General features: G+C 40.5%; 1 protein-coding gene across 1 annotated transcript in view; it reads left to right on the forward strand.

Annotated features, from left to right (window-relative positions):
* The first annotated feature begins 7,704 nt into the window (after positions 1 to 7,704).
* The window catches only part of LOC136881003 (facilitated trehalose transporter Tret1), a 40,133-nt gene continuing 25,976 nt past the window's right edge, over positions 7,705 to 21,861 (forward strand). Inside the window, exon 1 of the mRNA XM_068229163.1 lies at positions 7,705 to 7,858. Within this exon, the coding sequence (XP_068085264.1) occupies positions 7,789 to 7,858 (70 nt within the window). The 5' untranslated portion in view covers positions 7,705 to 7,788. The remainder of the gene's footprint in view (positions 7,859 to 21,861) is intronic.

A 21,861-nucleotide genomic window follows, 5' to 3' on the forward strand; every position in this document is an offset into this window, starting at 1 on the left:
GTACACTCTAGTGGAATAAGTTTAGTACTGCGTGCATCATGGATACATGATGTGTACACGCATTTAAACATGGCTATACTTAATGCTGCTGCTATGTTTACAAGATTTTTATACATTGCTCTTCTTTATGCTTTAAGTTCGTGCACACACAAGCGATAGTCGTACGCTCTAGCAGAAGAAATTTATTACGATAGTCGATACTTACATTATCGATAGGTGATGTGTACACGGTTTGGAACATAGCTCTTCTTCGTGCTTTAAGTTCGTGCACATGGATTAGGGCTACACAAAAGCGATTGCTACATGCTCTAGCGGAAGAAGCCTAGTAGGATAGTCAATGCATGTAAAATCGATAGGTTATGCTAAGATAGCAGTACACTTACACAATTTTAGCACAATCTAGTGGAAAAATTTAGTATGATAGTCGTTTCATGCAAATTATTAGGTAATGTCTACACGATTTGAAACATGGCTGATCTTTGTACTTTAAGTTCATGCGTATTAGTTATGCTAAGATAGCAGCACAATCTAGCTGAAGAAGTTTAGTACGAGAGTCGATGCATGCATCATAGATAGGTAATGTGTACACGCTTTGAAACATGACTATTCTTTGTACTTTAAGTTCATGCGTACAGGTTATGCTAAGATAGCAGCACAATCTAGTGCAGGAAATTTAGTACGATATTTGCTGCATGCAAAATCGATAGGTGATGTGTACACGGCTTAAAACATGGCTATTCTTTGTACTTTAAGTTCATGCGTATAGGTTAGGCTAAAATAGCAGCACAATCTAGCGCAAGAAATTTATTACGAGAGTCGATGAATGCAAAATCGATAGGTGATGTGTACACGCTTTGAAACATGGCTATTCTTTGTACTTTAAGTTCACGCGCATAGATTATGCTAAGATAGCAGCATAATCTAGCGGAAGAAGATTTAGTACAAGAGTCGATGCATGCAAAATCGATAGGTAATGTGTACACGCTTTGAAACATGGCTATTCTTTGTACTTTAAGTTCATGCGTATTAGTTATGCTAAGATAGCAGCACAATCTAGCTGAAGAAGTTTAGTACGAGAGTCGATGCATGCATCATTGATAAGTGATGTGTACACGCTTTGAAACATGACTATTCTATGTACTTAAAGTTCATGCGTATAGGTTATGCTAAGATAGCAGCACAATCTAGCGGAAGAAGTTTTGTACGATATTTGTTGCATGCAAAATCGATAGGTAATGTGTACACGCTTTCAAACATGGCTACACTATTTACTTTAAGGTCATGCGTATAGGTTATGCTAAGATAGCAGCACTATCTAGCGTAAGAAGTTTAGTACGAGAGTCGATGCATGTAAAATCGATAGGTAATGTGTACACGCTTTAAAAAAGGCTATTCTTTGTACTGTAAGTCCATACGTATAGGTTATGCTAAAATAGCAGCACGATCTAGCGGAAGGAGTTTAGTACGAGGGTCGATGCATGCAAAATCGATAGCTCATGTGCACACGGTTTGAAACATGGCTATTTATACTGCTGCTCTGTTTCCAAGATTTTTAATAATAGCTAATCCTAATGCTGCTCTCAACGACGTAGAGATAAGTATTGATTACGTTACCGTGACGTCACAGCCACGTGCTATTGTTTAGTAAACAAAGCCACGTGCTTTTTGACAGCTGTCGTCTTGACGGACCCTAACCTCACTTTGAAGGACAATAGAGCGTCGCTAACCTAACTGCTGCCATCTTGACGGCGGTAAACCTCAAGGCTGCCACCGTTTGCATGTTATAGTGCGGAATTTAAAATCCAACAACAGAACATTGCTAACCTCACTCTTACCATCTTGATGGGCTTAAACCTTACAGTTGCTACCTTGGTTATACGCTTTTGTGTTAGTTTACTGTTAATCGCTAAGCTGTTCGCATCATCGAAGTAGAGAGCAACAAATGTCAAGTGGATTTAAAGAAGAATCTGTTAGCAGAAGATAAAAGTCCGTCATGGAAAAACCTATTTCTAGGTATATTTGCAAAGAGTGTGGAAAAGCATTTTCCCGAAGCTATCACAAGAGACGTCATGAGATATCATGTAGGACAATTTTTCAATGCAAACATTGTAGAAGGGAGTTCAAGAACGCATACAACGCTCAACGTCATGAAGCCGCGTGTAATGTAGCTTCATCGGGAACAAAATACAAAGAGCTCAACCATATTCCAGCGAACACTGATTTATGTTTAAAAAGTACACCTCTGCGAGAGATTTTTAATTCTCCCTTGTTGTCTAGGCCTGCTACAAGTTCTGTTACTAAGCACAAACTTCAAGATAAAGAGAGGCAAGGTCATGATTATGATAATAAGGATAATGATGTTGATCAGAACATTAGTAAAGGGAAAGTAGAAGAAGAAGAAAATCTTAATGTTTCATTGCCACTACAGCTTGATGATTTTACTTCACTTCCTAAGCCTACTACACGTTCTGTCGCAGTGCAAACATCTCAAGAAGAGATGCAAGGTAAAGAAGAAGGAAATTTCAACGCTTCATCTTTATCGAAACAAGTTAACGCTACTGCTGAAGCACGTATTACATCAAAACAAGTCCCTACACATCAACTGTCTGCATATAGACTCAAAGTTCACAACAAGCCTCTGTTACCCTATGTAGATATAAGATACTGTAAAGACCCCAACGTACTCGTAAAACGTTTACAACTGCTAAGAGCCTATCATGATGCTGGTTACACATAGAACAAAGAAGATATTTTTGAAATAGAGCATGAATTACGTCGTGTAGGTATTATTAAGTAAGCGCTTACCCTCACCTAAGTCATCCATCTGTAGTATATAGTCGATCGAGCAGCTATATTCGTATAGATTATTTCCCAACATTCTCCCTTCCTTAGGGTGTTAACTCCGCCTCTAGTTGTAGAGCCGGTCTCAAGCCCGGATAAAGAGAGGAGAAGCACCCTAGCCCTTTAGCCCATTAGCCCTTTAGCCCATTATCCCTTTTGCCCTTTTTTCCATTAGCCTATTTGCCCTACAAGGAATGTTCGGTAATCTAATATTCTTAGAACAAAGGTAGCCCCTGACATGTTCTAAACACATGTTGTATCGAGTACAGTGTTCTATTTTAGTCTTGATCACTTATTTAGTGTTCTAAACACTTCAATCAATGTTCCGATCACATGATAAAGTTAACGGCATAGAGTGCAATGTTCGATTCTAGTCTTGTTATGTTTCTTTTGTGATTTGCAAGTCTAAACATGCATAATGACGTCATCACTGCAGCACGTGCTTACTCTAGCTATCCCGATGCAGGTTTAAACTTGTTCGATAGAGCTATGCCTTGACATAAGGAGAGGCCTTAACAGCTTATGTGTAGCCGCTATTGTTTAAAGATAGCTGCTGTTAAGAAAAAGCACGTAGAATTTTTCAAATTACCCGCCACCACATTTCAAAGGTATGATGTTTAGTGCTGTAAAGATACCTGCACGATGCAAAGCTAGCTTTCTGCATCAGAGCAGCCACCATCGTGTGTGAGCACCTCTAGACCGTATCATAAGGAGCTGTGTATAGTCACCATCTTGTCGCTGCTACCTTGCGCAAGCACCCCTAGGGCGCCTCATAAGAGCAGCAGTCATCTTGTGCAAGCGCTCTTAAGCTGTCTCTTAAGAAGCTATGTCCGCCATCTTGTAGAATTAGATAGCTGCCAATGCCAAAGGGCCTAAGTAGGAATCGAACCGTCGATCGCATCATTAGACTATGTTTTTCTTATGCTATCATGTTCCTGATACTGCAAACCTAGGTATTAGGTAGAAAAATTTTGTCCGTTTTGCTCTACGATGCACCGTTTTCGAGACATTTAACATTTTGCATTTAAGCCCCAAATTTAATGAATCGAACCTGCACAGCACGTTATACTCTCTACCATAGCTAGACCTTATCATGTTACGAAGACTTGCTTCAATACAAGCTAAAACAGAGCGAATGCCAAAGGGCCTAAGTAGGAACCGAACCGTTGATCTTATCATTAGACTATGTTTTTCTTATGCTATCATGTTCCTCATACTGCGAACCGCGGTATTGGGAAGAAACATTTTGTCCGTTTTGCTCTACGATGCACCGTTTTCGAGATATTTAACATTTTGCATTTAAGCCCCAAATTTAATGAATCGAACTAGCATGACACGTTAGCCTCTAAGCTAGCTTTCTTCATAAGAGCAGCAGCCATCTTGCGCAAGCACCCTTAAGGTGTCTCATAAGGAGTCGTGTATAGCCGCCATCTTGCGTCCGCCATCTTGCGCAAGCATCCTTAGGGCGTCTCTAGTCATCTTGTGCAAGGACCCTTAAGCCGCCTCATAAGAGCAACCGCCATCTTGAGGAAGCATCCCTAGGGCGTCTCATAGGGAGCCATGTATAACCGCCATCTTGCGCAAGCATCCCAAGTGCGTCTCATAAGAATCTATGTATAGCAGCCGTCTTGCATAAGCACCTTTAAGGAGTCATGTATAGCCACCATCTTGTGCAATTAGCATCGAGAGATGGCTGCTGTAGAATTTTTCTTTTTAAATTATCCGCCACCATATTTCAAATGTATGTACATAAAGAGTGTAGCACTGAGGTTTGCGATGTAGGATGGCGGATGACAGCTGACAAAAGGCGCGTGAGTTTGTTTACTAATCAAGAGCACATGGAATTTTTCAATTTGCCGCCACCACGTTTCAAAGGTATCTAGCTAAAGAGTGCAGCACTGAGGTTTGTGATGCAAGATGGTAGATGACAGCTATCAGAAAAAAAGCACGTGAGTTTGTTTCCAAACAAGAGCACGTGGAATTTGCCACCGCCACAAAGAGGGCAGCACGGTGCTCTCTTGATTAAAGATGGCTGCTGTCACGTGGAATTGCCTGCCACCACGTTTCAAAGGTATCTAGCTAAAGAGGGCAGCACGGTGCTCTCTGGATTAAAGATGGCTGCTGTCAAAATGCATTCTTCAAATTATCCGCCACCACATTTCAAAGGTAAGTAGCTAAAGAGGGCAGCACTGTGCTCTATAGATTAAAGATGGCGGATGACAGCTGTCAAAAAAACACGTGGATTTGTTTACCGATTCAAATCTTGCGCTAGTGAGGTTAAGTTGGTAGCACTAAGGTTTAGGCCCGTTAAGATGGCAGCACTGCGGATGACAGGTGACGAATTTACAGCTACTGCGATAAAGAGGGCAGCACAGTGCTCTGTGGTTTAATGATGGCAGATGACAGCTGTCAAAAAAGCACGTGGATTTGTTTACCGATTCAAATCTCGCGCTAGTTAGTTTAAGTTGGTACCACTGAGGTTTAGGTCCATCAAGATGGCAGTACTGAGGTTAGCGATGCGTTGTTGTCTGTCAAAAAGCACGTGGATTTGTTTACAAATTCAAATCTCGCGCTAGTGAGGTTAAGTTGGTACCACTGAGGTTTAGGCCCGTCAAGATGGCAGCAGTGAGGTTAGCGATGCGTTGGTGTCTTTCAAAAAGCACGTGGATTTGTTTACAAATTCAAATCTCGCGCTCGTTAGGTTAAGTTGGTACCACTGAGGTTTAGGCCCGTTAAGATGGCAGCAGTGAGGTTACCGATGCGTTATTGTCTGTCAAAAAGCACGTGGCTTTGTTTACCAATTCAAATCTCGCGCTAGTTAGGTTAAGTTGGTACCAATGATGTTTAGGCCCGTCAAGATGGCAGCAGTGAAGTTAACGATGCGTTGTTGTCGATGACAGCTGTCAAAAGGCACGTGGCTTTGTTTACAAATTCAAATCTCGCGCCAAAATTCAAATTTCTCGCCAAAATTCAAATTTCCCGCGGGAGGAGGAGGCCGCAGAACTGTCCAATTATACTACTATAGCTCCTCAGTTGTAATCACGTAGCTGATTGGACCTCGAACCAGCCCTCAGATCCAGGTAAAATTTCCAACCTGGCCGGAAATTGAACACTGGGCTTCCGGGTGGGAGGCAGGCACGCTACCCCCAAACCACGGGGCCGGAAGAAGAAAGTTAGTAGGTCAGCTAATAGGAGAAATTCCTAAGACTTTAGAAAAATGATTTGGGAGTTTCAGCCTTTCTGCATCACTGAAAAAAATATGATTTTATCAGCCTGAAAAGTTCTATATCAGTACTGACACCATTTGTATAGCAACCTGTAAATTGTACTAATATTCATCGTAATTTCGGGCAACCTCTTCGTGAGAGAAGTGCTTGTTCTAGTATAGAGTAAATTGTATATTGTGTCTACTATATTGATACCAAAAAGCCAACCCCATGGCGCAACAGCCCAGAATATCCCTTGCCTACCAAGCAACTGTTGCTCAGCCCGAAGGCCTGCAGATTATGAGGTGTCATGAGGTCAGCACGATGAATCCTCTCGGCCGTTATATTTGTCTTTCTAGACAGAGCTGCTACCGCACCGTCACAGAGATCCTCAATTGTAATCACGTAGGATAAGTGAACATCGAACCAGCCCTCAGGTCCAGGAAAAATTCCTGACCTGGCCGGGAATCGAATCCGGGGCCTTCGGGTAAGAGGCAGGTAGGCTACCCCTACACCGCGGGACCGGCACTCTAATGACACACGATTCTTAAAAATGTTTTGTGGAGATAGTGAAATGTTTAATGAATTATGATACAGTACATGAAAACCACACGTTGACACTTCTCGTGATCTTCTAACATTTTAACATAATTACTAAATATAAATACGTCCGTTTTTGTGGTGTAAAAGTTAGTGTGATTAGCTGCCATCCCCCGGAGGCCTGGGTTCGACTACCGGCTCTGCCATGAAATTTGAAAAGCGGTGCGACGGCTGGAACGGAGTCCACTCAGCCTCGGGAGGTCAAATGAGTAGAGGAGGTTCGATTTCCACCTCAGCCATTGTCGAAGTGTTTTTCCGTGGTTTCCCACTTCTTCTCCAGGCAAATGCCGGGATGGTACCTAACTTAAGACCACGGCTACTTCCTTCCCTCTTCCTTGTCTACCCCTTCCAATCTTCCCATCCCCTGCAAGGCCCCTGTTCAGCATAGCAGGTGAGGTCAGTTGGGCGAGGTGCTGGTCCTCCTCTCCAGTTGTATCCCCGACCGAATGTCTCAAACTCCAGGACACTGCACTTGAGGTGGTAGAGGTTGGATATCTCGCTGAGTCCGAGAGAAAAACCAACCTTGGAGGGTAAATTGATTTTTAATAATAATAATAATAATAATAATAATAATAATAATAATAATAATAATAATATGAAAACTACACTTGTCACTTCTCGTAAACTTCTAACATTTTAACATTTCTACAAAATCTAAGTATAGTACTGTTTCTGCTTTTAAATAGGCATTTAATTTTGAAGAAAATAAAATGTTAGAATTCTGGTCTCATTACAGAGACTAACAAACATACGTGACAAAATAGCAAATATACGTGCAGTTTGTGAATAAGTAACAATGAACATTTGCAACAAGGTACGTGGACTCCATGTTAAGAACTTCTGATTTAGTGGTTATACATCAATTTACGCCGTGCAGCTGCCAGTCTAGCTGCTTGACGTCATGCAAGAATTTGACCCGCGTTCCTTAGCCGGTCTATTTCGTCAGCCACGACATCTCTTATAGTTATTTTACAGTCAAAATCATAAAGCTATTACGTCATACTGCTAAGACCCCCACCAGCCACACGAAGAACTTAATCACTGTAAAGACCTTCGAGACAATGTATCAGTACAGAATGCTTCAGGCACTTAACAAGTTCGCAGTCCAATTTCCAGCATCACAGCAGAGTTAGCGCCCAGGATGTGTGACAGTGCAGCAGCAGTAAACAAGAATCCCAAGCAAATACGTCAATTTATCGCCGCCATCATAGGTAACTAAATTGTATGATTAGGCCTATTATTTGAAAACCGCATATTAATAATACAGTCTAATCTCGATATTTCGAAGCTCCATTGTTCGAATTTTCGGTATCTCGAAGCAACGTCAATTTCCTGGGCGATAGTTTTATCCGTCACATATGTTTGTTTCCTTCTTCTTCTTCTTCTTCTTCTTCTTCTTTTGCTACCGTTTTTTCCCACACCTGTGGGGTCGCGGGTGCGAACTGCGGCGCACATGTGGATTTGGCCCTGTCTTACGGGCAGATGCTCTTCCTGACGCCAACCTTATATGGAGGGATATAATCACTATTGCGTGTTTTTGTGGTGGTTGGTAGTGTAGTGCGTTGTCTGAATATGATGAGGAGAGTGTTGGGACGAACACATACACCCAGTTCTCGAGCCGGCAGAATTAATCAGAAGCGATTTAAATCCCCGACCCGGCTGGGAATCGAACCCGGGACCCTCTGACCATTCAGCCAACGACTCGGATACCTATGTTTGTTTCTCTATTATTCGAAATTCATTTACGAATTTTTCGATTTCTCGAAACGAAAGTTTCCTACCTAGAAGAAGAAAATATTCTATAATTGGAATTTTGTTCAACTGTGCATAGGCCTTACTGCATTTATTGTAGGCTACAGTACATCTTTGGTGACCTCGGCATGCTTTATATAGCAACATCAGCTGTCCACCCCTGGTGTGTTCACCATAGGCAGTTGAAGCAGCTTGAGCCCTGTCCTGTAAAGCCAGCACACCAGGCGATGCTGTTCTTCGATTGAAAAATAGTGTTTCCACGGCAATGACCGTTGTTGAAAACTTTTTTTTTTGCTAGTTGTTTTACGTCGCACCTACACAGATAGGTCTTACGGCGACGTTGGGACAGGAAAGGGCTAGGAGTGGGAAGGAAGCGGCCGTGGCCTTAATTAAGGTACAGCCCCAGCATTTGCCTGATGTGAAAATGGAAAACCACGGAAAACCATTTTCAGGGCTGCGTTGTTGAAAACTATCTGAAAGAAAGGAAGCTTAACATAAGGTGTTAACAAGAGGTTTCATGATCCTCTACTGTAAGTACTCTGTCTTCAACGAATTGCTATATAATACGTTTTTCACTTTAATTAAAATGATGAAGTACTTCGAGTTTGTTTCTATAAGGTTAAATAATACTAGATACATGAGTCGATTATGCGCTATACATGCTCAAAAAGGAGAACTCTCCACACCTCGAAATAAAATATATCTCCAGGACGAATAGAAATGTATAATGTGACGACTTGTGCAGGTTGATATATTCCTTCACTACGCGGCGCTGGTGTAGACAGGGATCAGCTGTCTCTGAACATGTGTTTCTAATGGGAATTGATGGGATTTAATTCGGAATTTATAGCTTAAATAAATGATTTGAAGCCGTGTATTCATTATTGTGGTGTTTCAAGACTGTGCATTGTGTTTACTGACTAATAACTGTGTTTATGTGCGATATATCTTCGTTGCAAATTGAGATAACAGTGTTCCATGTTTTGAAAGTAATCTGTGAAATTTACGTAGGAAGTATTTTAAAGCAAGAATCATATAAGAGAAATAGATCCGTCACTCCTGTCGTTGCCTGCGAGATATACAAGGCCGGGAAGTGTGCGCTAGTTCTGAGCATAAAAACCGTCCCCAACCAGGTTCGTAGTACCGCCGCCAGATGTCTCGACATCGTGCTATAGTTTTTATGTGCTGTAGTGTATTAACATATGGAGAAAAGTGTTTTTAATACGTTTACTTATAGATTTCACTTACTGTTAGTGTTCAAATGAACTCGAAGTAAATTTCATATACTCTATACATCCGGACGGGGTAAGGGGGCAAATTAGGTTCCCTTTGGTCGCCTGGGACGTCATCCAGAGTCTGCAATTTACATTTTAAGTATTGAGACTTCAGATTAAGGGTTACAGATTCATTACATCACTTCACTGCTTCCGACTACCGCATCAAAAGACCGAATTAGGCCTATGTTGGCTTTTCGAATCGAAAAAAATTTAGAATAACACTCCTCATTAAAGATCCCCCTGTGGGTGGGGGTGGTAGAATAACACCTACGCTATCCCCAGCCTATCGTAAGAAGCGACTAAAAGGGGCCCCAGGGGCTCTGAACTTTGGAGCGTGGGTTGGCGACCACGGGAACCTTAGCTGAATCCTGGCATTGCTTCCACTTACTTGTGCTAGGCTCCTCACTTCCATCTATCCTATCCGATTCCTCTTGGTCAACTCCTGTTTTTTTCAACCTCCGCGGTATTAGGTTCCCCAGGCCTAGGGATCCTTTCATTTTCACGTGGTCCTTGTCTTCCTTTGGCCGATATCTTCACTTTTTGAAGTGTCGGATCCGTTCATTTTTTTCCTCAGATTAGTGTTATATAGAGGACGGTTGCCCAGTTGTACTTCCCCTTAAAATAATAATCACCAACACCACCACCACCAACTCATTGAAGGAAACCTCCAGTACGAAGCCATGAATTTGACATGCGTGGAGGAAACGTTAGGATCCCTTATCATAGATGAAATGGCTATCAAGCCCAGAGTACACTATGATCGTAATCCTGATCAGCAACAGTTCTGGAAATAGGCCTACTTGATGAGACGCTCGAAGGTAAGCTAACTAATCAATTCGCGATTATTCTATTTTCTTTCAGGTGTACTATTTTTAATAGGCCTAAAATATATCGAAGTTTTTTTTTTGCTATTGGTTTTACGTCGCACTGACACAGTCTTATGGCGACGATGGGATAGGAAAGGGCTAGGAATGTGAAGGAATCGGCTGTGGCCTTAAGGTGCAGCCACAGCATTTGCCTGGTGTGAAAATGGAAAACCACGGGAAACCATCTTCAGGGCTGCCGACAGTTGAATTCGAACCCACTATCTCCCCAATGCAAGCTCACTGCTGCGCGCTCCTAACCGCACGGCCAACTCGCCCGGTAGTTTTATATTATCTTAGATGCTATTGATATTAAGAATGACACCATGCCTTTTCAGAAAAACCTGTCACTCTGGAGTTGTCTTCCTTGGCCATGATATGTGGTTATCTCGTTCGAGTTGCGGAAGAAAATTCCAACTGTCAATCATGCTTGGGACAGATATCCTCGGCCACTACTGACAGTCCATTGATGTGCCTCATTAGGATGAAAGATCGTGGAGCATTACGCTACCCCTCAAAAGAATTTGTTTACTTCCTGAAAAATATGTTGAATTTTACGCGTCACTCATTACTTTATCTGGGAAATAAGAATTTAGTTTAAAAACTTCACGTTTTTGTTGTTCCAAAGTTCATTGAGGCATTCAAATGTGACGAGTGTGATCAGAGAGTACTGACTGCAACTCATATTACAAAACTTTTAAAACCAATACTGGACAACGAAGCTCATACAATCAATTACAGATGCTCATGACTTGGAAAAGAACTTCAGGACAAAGCCTTTTAAGTTGGAAGATCTTAAAAATGTGATTGATACGAGGAGTGATCATGGTAAATCATTTTTAATGTATTACTTTTATTAATTATCACACTTGACTTCGCCTAAAATAATTCCAAATACCACTTAAATGTGCCTTACTTTACATCCAACCACTCGAAATCACGTTTAGGTGGTCCTAACTTATTATTTGTAGATTTTTACGTCTTTAGAAACCAACATGTAGTATTAATTGAATGTATTTCGCGCGAGCAGCATAGCAAGGTGTCGAGACCTCTAGCGGACGTTCGTAAAACTACTTGCGACCCGCATTTCTATCGGTCCACTTCCCGGCCTTGTATATCTCGTAGGCAACGCTCCTGTGTAATAAAGTCCACTGAGAAAACAGGTCATGGAAGCTATGTATGTTCAGTCCGTCAGCGATGCCGCTGGTGGGATCCTCAACAGCTCTGCCATCAGCTGTCATAGATGGCCTAGGCATCACTGAAGAGGTTTACTAGGGAAATCAGGAGTGAGGTAGTTTCCCGTTGCTTTACTCACCGAGCCAGAGTGGCTATTACATATCAGTCTGCCAAGCCCACTGAAATGCATATACCAACCGACCCTATGAGCAACATTTTCACACCATTCATAACAGGGACTGGCTGCATAAGGATTGGCATTACTAGCATCGCTCATACCTCAGTCACTTTCATATTGTCAAAGCCAAGGATAAGACAGAGACAGATTTATGAAAGTAACAAAATTGCTCTAGCCTATACCAGAAGACATAGTGCACTGTAAACACTAGGTCCTGCCAGCAAAGGCATATGAAAGCTATTGCTGCGAAATATAGGCTATCGCAATAAACATATTAAACCTCTGCGGGCTTGCCACATTATCCTTATAAATACGTATGATATACACATATAATTCTTATATAACAACTTAAGTTATAGGTGAGCATGCTCAGTTTAATCATGAATGTTACGAGTAAATTCCTCTGTAGATGCTTAATTATCTTTTATAAGATGAATTCCCGTTGACTGTCAGCACTAACTCTGTGTTATAGTTATAACCAGCACTAGAGCATACAGAGCTAATACGAGGGCGAGTCAATAAATAAGTCACAAAACTGAATTGAGGCAAAAATAATCAAAGTAACTTTCTGATATTTATTTCACTTTTTCACATATTTACCCTGTACATTCAGGCACTTATTCCATCTCTTTACAAGTCCTTGAAAGCCAGCAGCAAAGACGTCCTTTGGTTGCTGTCGCAGCCACCGTGTAGCCTCATAGATTACGGCATCATCTGTATCAAAATGACGGCCACCCAAATGATTTTTAGGGGCCCAAAAGAGATGAAAATCATTGGGGGCTAAGTCAGGACTGTACGGTGGATGTTCCAGTTGACACCTCCGCAGGACGACCAGGACGCTCCCCATCTCTGATGCTTTTCCTTCGACGGTTAAATTTATGGATCCAATTGAACACAGCTTTCCGTGAGAAACAGTTTTCACCATAGACGGGATGTATTTCGCGATGCACTTCTTCCGTGGATAGTCCTTTGGCCCACAAAAAACGCACAACTGCACTCTGTTCTTCTCGTGTACAGTCATGCAACACATATGCGATCGTGCACTAACAGCCTCTGACTGACTGAGTGCCTGCGAGATGCCGTACGACAAGCCACTGCCTTCGTAATATACAGGCCGTACTGTAGAAAGCACGCCAAGCAAATCAGCTGATCGATTGAGGCGAGCTAAGTGAATGTTACAAGTTGTACTTGTGAATATAATCCATAAGGATTGGGGGCATTCTTAGGATAATTCTGACCGTTGAGAGACAAAAATTGTCTAGAAAAAATATTTGCATGTTTTAATAGGTTGATTACAATCGAAAAGAAATCAGCTGAAGTGTTGACAACAATATATTTTTTTTAAATCCTCAAAACCAGATTTATAAACATTGAAAATAAACGTTTCTTTATTAAGTAAACAGAGTTTAACCCGCGAGAAGGAGCAAATAAATCGATGGTTAGAGACATCTAACCGTAGAAGGCCAAAGTTTCTAGTAGTTCATAAGTTCAAGCTTCTTGACATCGATGGCCTTAGAAAAGGCGTTCAGTTTAACTAGCCGGGGAAGGCACTATTTCTTGATTAATATAAGTTCTACGGCAGGATGCCCTTCCTGACGCCAAACCTATCTAGAAGGATGTGTTCACCATTGCGTGTTTCTATGGTGGTTATTAGTGTGAATTATTGTATGTAAATGAAGATGTGTATTGAGAAGAACGAAACACAAGCCCTTAAGGTTGAGGAATTTTCTAGACGCGATTAAAATCCCCAACCCGTCCGGGAATCGAACCCGAGGCCCTCTGAACCGAAGACTAGTAAGCTGACCACTGAGACAAGGAGACAGGCTATATAATAATAATGTCCGCCTCTGTGGTGTAGTGGTTGGTGTGATTAGCTGCCACTCCCGTAGGCCCGGGTTCGATTCCCGGCTTTACCACGAAATTTGAAATGTGGTACGATGGCTGGAAAGGGGTCTTTTCAATCTCGGGAGGTCAACTGAGTAGAGTGGGGTTCGATTCCCTGCGCAGCCATCTTCGAAGTGGTTTTCCGTGGTTTCCTATTTCTCCTCCTAGTAAATGCCTGGATGGTACTTAACTTAAGGCCACGGCCACATCCTTCCCTCTTCCTTGCCTATACCTTCCAATCTTCCCATTTCCCTACAAGGCCCCTGTTCAGTATAGCAGGTGAGGCCACCTGGGCGAGGTACTGGTCCTCCTCCCTAGTTTTATATCCCAACCCAAAGTTTTACGCTCCAGGACACTGCCCTTGAGGCTGTAGAATTGGGATCACCCATGGAGTATGAGAGAAAAACAAACCCTGGACGGTAAACGGATAAGAAGGGAAGAAAGAAAGAAAGAGAAAAGAAAGAAAGAATTGCTCTGGTCTCCTGAACCCAAGCGGGCGGTTCAATCCCGGCTCAGTCCGATGCTATTTAATTTACACAAATAAGCCATTCTCATAATCTTAGATTTTTCGGCACGTTAAGAACTCCGGCGGGACAAAATTCCAGCGCCTTCGCTTATCCAAAAAACTTTTAAAGTAGGTATTTAGTGGAACGTAAAACAAAGAATACAAGCAGTACAGTATTGCTCTTGTTATCCATGTCAATAGCACGTGCCCTTAGTCCAAACTACAGCTTTAGAATTCAGAAACAAAACACGAGGTTAGCCTTTTGTTGTGACGATGGGATCTGAAATGTATTATAGATTCAAAACGAACTGGTGTATTCCTTACAGATGTCATGGTCTAATTAACTTTCCAAATGAAAATTAACCTAGTCTGGCCATATATATTGTTGCAGTATATCTTATGACATGGAGAGGAGAGTGTTGGGACATACAAAAACAGTCAGTCCCCGAGCCAGAAGAATTAATCAGACGAAATTAAAATTCCCGATCCAGCCGGGAATCGAGCCCGTGACCTCTAGAAAGAAGACCTCAACGCTGACCATTCAACCAAGGAGTCGGACAATAATAATAACTGGAAAAGAGAAGTACAATTTTTGGGTATGAAAGAACATGTATTTATTCAAAATATCCACATTTTTTCTTAAAAATTCTTCCTGGCCATACATCAATGCGTCACGTATGATGATCATTATAAATTTGATCACGGCAGTCTTCAGAGATCCCTTTTTTCTCTTATTTTCCTTTTTGGTAAGTTTTTTTTTACAGTTGGCTTTTCGTCGTACCTATTCACACATAGGTCTTATGGTGACGATAGGATAAGAAAGGGCTAGGAGTGGGAAGGAAGCGGCCGTGGCCTTAATTAAGGTACATCCCCACCATTTGCATGATATGAAAATGAAAAACCACGGAAAACCATCTTCAGTGCTACTTACTTGTTGCAGACGGTAGGATTTGAACCCACCATCTCCCGAATTGCAAGCTATCAGCTACGCGTCCCTGACGTTACGGCCAACTTGTTCAGTCAAGTCTCTCTTTATGCTGCCATTAATAAAATGTGTCTTCTTGGAAACAATTTACTCAACCACTGACCACAATATTTAATCCAATGGATTGAGATCTGGACTGTCAGATGCCCACGAAGTCAGCAATACAATGGTTTTGGTGTTGTCTTCTGAAGCAAATTTGGGTCAACCAACCACACCTCTACTACCTCGGATATACCCCCTTTTCTTTCCAGAGTTGTAGTCTGAACAAGAGTCTCGCCCCTGAGAGAGCAACAGTTTTTTTTTTTTTTTTTTTTTTTTTTTTTTTTTTTTTTTTTGCAACATAGCGCTGTAAGAAAATAATCGGAAAACTTCGGTGATGGAGCTTTAGTTTCAAATTGTGATACGTAATATCGGGAGCGCGCTGGTGCAGTGGCTCTTGTGAACCGAGACATTGTCTACGAGATAAGTAAACGTCTCTGCTAAGGCTCTATAAGATGGGTATGCTTAGCCGCCATTTTGGTTCATACAAGCGCAATGGTCCATGTGATCAAACTCTAGTTTCTCCTACGAGAGCTCACTTCATCACATTGAACGTATTGCTTTAATCACCACGTGCGTGGACAGAATAGTACTATGTTTGTGTGGATAGTACACAATGATGGGTTGTTCTGCACCCAGTTTTGGTAATATATCTACTGTGGTATATTAAATATTCAGTTTTTCCTCCAAAGTCCGGCAACAGGAGTTCAACATCCAAATACTACAGTTACAATATTTGTCAAAGCTACGGTAACTTCACATGACAGAAATAATTCTTTAATGTTGGTGGTAGTGCAACAAATGCATTATTGAAAACCAAGATCTGTGGTAGGCCTATACGCAGACAGGTTTTAAACTATAAACTCTGACTCAAGCTCTGAAACACTCGTACTGTTTTAAAAAATTGGGTGGCCTAAAGAAACCAAATTGTGAAGTTATGAAATTAATTTGTAAATGTGAAGTCTTCTATAGGGACTATCAGCATTACATAATGAAAAATGGTGCAAATCTTGTAACGGAGAACATTTTGAATGATTAATGTACCGGTAGCCTACATGTTATCCAACGTCTTGTAATTTAAAATAAAAAAATGTTAGACACATCTTCAAAATTCGAACCTATTGTGTTGTGTGGACTTTAACAACAATGTACGGAAACAAGGTAAAATGTATGGGACTGCTTCGGAAAAAAAGAAAAATGTAAACAAGGAATGGAATGTTATTGTTTTGTAAATGCTGTAATAAAAGGAGACAGTACATTTGTAAAATATTACTTAAATATAATTTTTTTAGTGTGCTGTCTTAGCATGTTAACCAATGTTGCAACCCTTTAAAGTTTAATAAGGCGAGTCGTGTTGAGTAATTATACTACTTCTCAAACCATAGAAATCTCTATAATCAAAAGTAGTGTTAACTTTGCCAAAGTAAATATTTTTCAATATTCTCCACAGCTCGTGGGTCACTCACCTTACAAGTCATTGGTAACTGATTATCAGTGCAATACTTCACATTGGGAGAAAAGATTCAGCTACCGCTATAGAAGTAGTTACTATGTTCCTATTTTCTTCCTGAATGTAATTTTAATAACATAACATGTGTTTCATTAATATTCGGTTGAATAAACTAAAATCGTCTGTTCATTAAAACTGCATAAGCTGATGAGATTCGTAACACATGTTTTATTTTGCACATAGAATGTACTCTTTTAAATACAAGTAGGCCTAACTGAGAAAAGAGACAAAATTTTAGACGAAAGAAGTAAACTTAAAAGAATCCCAGTTAGTTGGGTGTGTTCGTCTTCGTACATCACGTTTCAGCGTTATTTTTGTTCGAAGAATATTTTTTCTTATTTTTCGACAACATTGAAAATAGCGCTGAATCAATTTCATGCAAGTATGAGATACCGACTGAGTTCATATGGTACCAAAATTTTCTATCACAATGTATATATCTTCGTCACTGACCGATTACCACGTCAAATTCCACGATTTAAGAATGACAGTATCCTATATCAATACCACGGTATCCCTCATTTCATTTGACGGTACCGCGGCGCTTAACTTACGAACAGCCTATTGTACTTATCTATAATATAATAATTATAATAATACACCGATTTATTAATAAGCTATTTTTTCTAATATTTCTACAGTGAGAGTACATGCCTAGTTTGTTTGTTTGTTAAAAGACAAATTATCAACGACCTTGCTTTTGTAATCACTGTCTCGAGTGAAACTTACACAATGTTGTACGAAATATACTAACACGTATTTATGTTGAGTAATCGTTCGAGTGATACTGAGAATGAGTATTTTTACAGTATGTTAGTATAGCATTATTTTCTAGCGTGGAGAACGTTTAAAAAGAGGGATATACAAGGCTGGGGCGGTCAGCTGCCTTACCAACGTAGTGCAGGAATGAACCATAATGGCGGGCGAGCATACCTAGTCTTTAGAGAGCCCTATCTTTAGAGAGCCCTAGTCTCTGCATTCGCGGTCCTTTAAAGTACTAAATTGACAGAGGCACGGCCGACTGGATCCCTCGCTGCGCTGGAGCTAGCTAGAGCGACGCATCAAGTCAGCCGTGACAGAGGAGCAATAGTTCAAATAATGCCGCTAGATGTCAGGCTATCCCTCCATACATCAGCACGATTCCAATTTTGGTATCACGACAATAACTTGCACACAAAAGCAAATTATTTTTCATCGTATTTATATCATCATCATCGTCATCATTACCACCATTTCAATGGCTTTTTCGAAGATGCAGGCGACTCGGAATGCCTGCGTTGCAGTAGAAACGAAGTCTCGCTTCGATTCAAGATCTCGAACTCCCCATAAAAGCACACTCGAAAGATAAAAATTGCGTTTTGAGTAGAAAAGTAGAGCTCATACGAGTCAGATCGTCGCGACAGGGAATTTCACGTTCTAGTAGAAATTAAAATACTCCATAGTGTGTTCGATGGTGTATATATTTACAATATTGGCTTTACGTCGCACCGACAAAGATAGGTCTTATAGCGACGATGGGATAGGAAAGAGCTAGGAGTGAGAAGGAAGTGGTCGTGACCTTAATTAAGGCACATCCCAAGCATTTGCCTGGTGTGAAAATGGGAAAACACGAAAAACCATCTTCATGGCTGCCAACAGTGGGGTTCGAACTCCCGAATGAAAGCTCACAACTGCGCGCCCCTAACCGCATTGTTCCCTCGAAGAGTTTCTTCTTCTTCTCGATAGTTATTGAACTCCGCATATATAGCCCCGTCCAGCCAATGAAGATCTTCAATGTTTACAATTCTTATATTAAAAACCATACTGAATATCGTTATGCTATTTAAAGTACATAACTATATGGGTCGATAAAAATCACAAGGGATACAGGGTACTATATCTTCTCGCCAGTGTGATTCATCACGGCATTTAACTACCAAACATACCGGGTGAGCAGAATAAAGCGGAACCGCTCCATCTTGTGCGCGGAAATTCCTGAGTGAGTTGGCCGGTGACAGAATGCAAGGAGTGTGGTGCGTTAATAGCGGCGAAAGAATAACAGGCCCAATTTTTCCGGAAGCTATCAATAGTGATAGGTATGTGCAAACCAGTTTGCGGCCATTTATTGAAGAATTTACAGAAAGGGAAAGAAGTGTCGCGTTTTTTCAGCAAGACCCTGCGACGGCACATACAACCCACTTCTTACCGGAAGTCCACGCAGTGTTTGAAGACAGTTACCACTAATAACATATTATACTTCTTTCACTCTCGTCAGTTCCTATATTCGACAAGATCTGAAATATTCCACCACGACAGCACGCGTGAAATTCAGATGTCCCAAAAATAATGTTCATATGGCCAAATATGACATCACAATATGTGAAAATCAGCACACAGTATCACACAAACACTTACATGCAAATACACATTTATTAATGGTGTATTTAAGTGGTCGCTAAATTATCTAATTTGTAACTATTATTATTATTATTATTATTAGTATTAGTATTAGTATTAGTATTAGTATTTCATCTGCTCATCACGGCAATATTAATCATGACCGTACATTTCACGTAACTTTCCAAATTATATCGACTTAAGCATCTTGTGACGGAATTCAGAAATATCACTTGTTACAACTAGTACTTCAATTCCCAAAATATCATAACACTGGGATTTTAACAGAAGAAATCATCTACACTTCTTATCATATTATTCCTTGAGATAATTTATCTTCATTATTTATTTGTATTGAGCAACCTACAGAATGGTTATTATTTAAACTGACCACCTTTTGCTCGCAGTAGCTACACGTGCTCACAGTATATCATTCCAATCTACACAATTTAGCTCCTAATTCATAAAAGAGACTCATCCATACCGTATATTCTGCCTGTTGACTGGAGCACTTTTCGTTTTATTAGTAAAATATGCACCAATTGCATTTATCTGCTGAACTGCATTATTAATGGGTAAGGTTCCCTACTATCATCTAAAAAACTATCGGTTTTAATTTTATTTCATTATTATTATTATTATTATTATTATTATTATTATTATTATTATTATTATTATTATTGTTATTATTCCCTGAATGTCTATGAAATTGAATCACGATTGATATAATTTATTTATGGAAAATACTCGTAGAAGATTCTAGTCAATATCACATTAATCATAACCTGGTTGAATTCTAAGTCAGATATTTAAATTAATTCATTATGTACGTTATTATTACTTTCATATTGTTATACGCCAATATAACGTGAATTTATATCTTCACATGATCACTACATGCATTCCTTCATCAAATTAGAGCTACGCAGACATACTCTTGTGGCGGCCTTGAATATTAATATATATGTGTATAAACTCATATATGTTTATAAACTCCTTGAACTTTATGTTTCGAAGACTTCTATATACTGTATTGATGTTTTGTGTTTCTAATATTATCTATATTCTCTCTGATTATTATTCATGTTTTACGTTCGTCCCCACGAAACTCGGAGTGTTAATTAAACACATAAATACACCATCCCTTTTCTATTATTCATTTAAGTACACAACCATCATCAATAACTACATTGGTGACTCCCGACGTGATATTAAAACACGGCGCGGAACACATTTTGTGGTTAGTCAAGTATGATAATGACCGATGCCAGCAACGAAATAAATCCACCGCCAACAACAGTATGGAACGAAGCGGGTATTGCTCGCATTTCAGTGAAGATTCCGCCCATCTGGAAGAAAAACATAAAGGTATGGTTTCTTCAAGTTTAAACACAGTTTACTACGTTGGGTATCACTAACGAAACCACGTAATGTAATCATGTTATTGAGTCATTAGAAGCGGATATTGTGGAATTAATTTCCGACCTTTTATCTCGATCATTATCTACCACTCCGTTCACAGAGCTTAAAGCAAGACTAATTCAGGAATTTGAAGAGTCAGAGAATAGAAAAGTGACGAAATTATTAACAGAATTAGAATTAGGTGATAAGAAGCCAACTCAACTCTTGCGTGAGATGCGAACTTTAGCCGGTATGCAAGTCAAGGACGATTTTTTGAAAACCATATTTATGCAGCGGCTTCCTATTACCGCACGTTCTATATTAGCTACGAGTAAAGATAATCTGGACACCATAGCCACTATGGCTGACAAAATTGTTCAAATTTCACAACCGGGATTAAATGTTTCTGCTCATACCACGCAGGCACCATCCACCATTTCAGTCGATAAAATAAATGATGTCAGTAACGATCGTATCTCAAGACTAGAAATGCAGATCGCTGAATTAACACTGAAAATCAGTGAATTGAAAACGTTGTCACGTTCATCAAGAAGTAGCTCACGATCATCTCGTTTCTCACCAAGAATGTCACGAGACAGGTCCCGATCAGCTCATTCTTTTAATCCTAATGGAGCACTAAGTTGGTATCACTTTAAATATCGCAGCAGGGCAAAGAAATGTCAGAGCCCATGCTCATATCAATCATCTTACGCTCAGAATTCCAACGTGCAGTCAAACTAAAACGCTCCACACTAGCGGCGGCAGGTGATCGGAGTCATTTTTCACGCCGCCTATTTCTCACAGACAGAAGTAGTGGAAGTCGCTTCCTGGTCGATACCGGAGCTGATATTTCTGTGATTCCACCTTCGGATAGTGATCGCCCCCAAAAAGAAAACAGATCGTAAACTTTATGCAGCAAACGGACTCGTATTAATATTTACGGAGAGCGTCTACTAGTACTCAGTTTGGGCTTACGGCGCAATTTCACATGGAAGTTCGTAGTTGCAGATGTGCAATCACCGATTATCGGAGCCGACTTCATTCACCATTACAACCTTATAGTAGATCTAAAGAACAGGCGACTCATTGAGCCATTAACGTCAGCAGAAACACCTGGCACATTGATTAAAGTCTCTGGCATAGAAACAGTTTATGTAATGCCACCAGATCAAAAACATGCTGACATTCTAAATAAATTTCCCAACTTGCTCCATGAAAACGTCCATTTCGACATCCCAGATACCTCTGTTTTTCATACCATTGTCACA

This window comes from Anabrus simplex, chromosome 9 (genome assembly GCF_040414725.1).
Source record: "Anabrus simplex isolate iqAnaSimp1 chromosome 9, ASM4041472v1, whole genome shotgun sequence".
Classification (NCBI taxonomy): domain Eukaryota; kingdom Metazoa; phylum Arthropoda; class Insecta; order Orthoptera; family Tettigoniidae; genus Anabrus; species Anabrus simplex.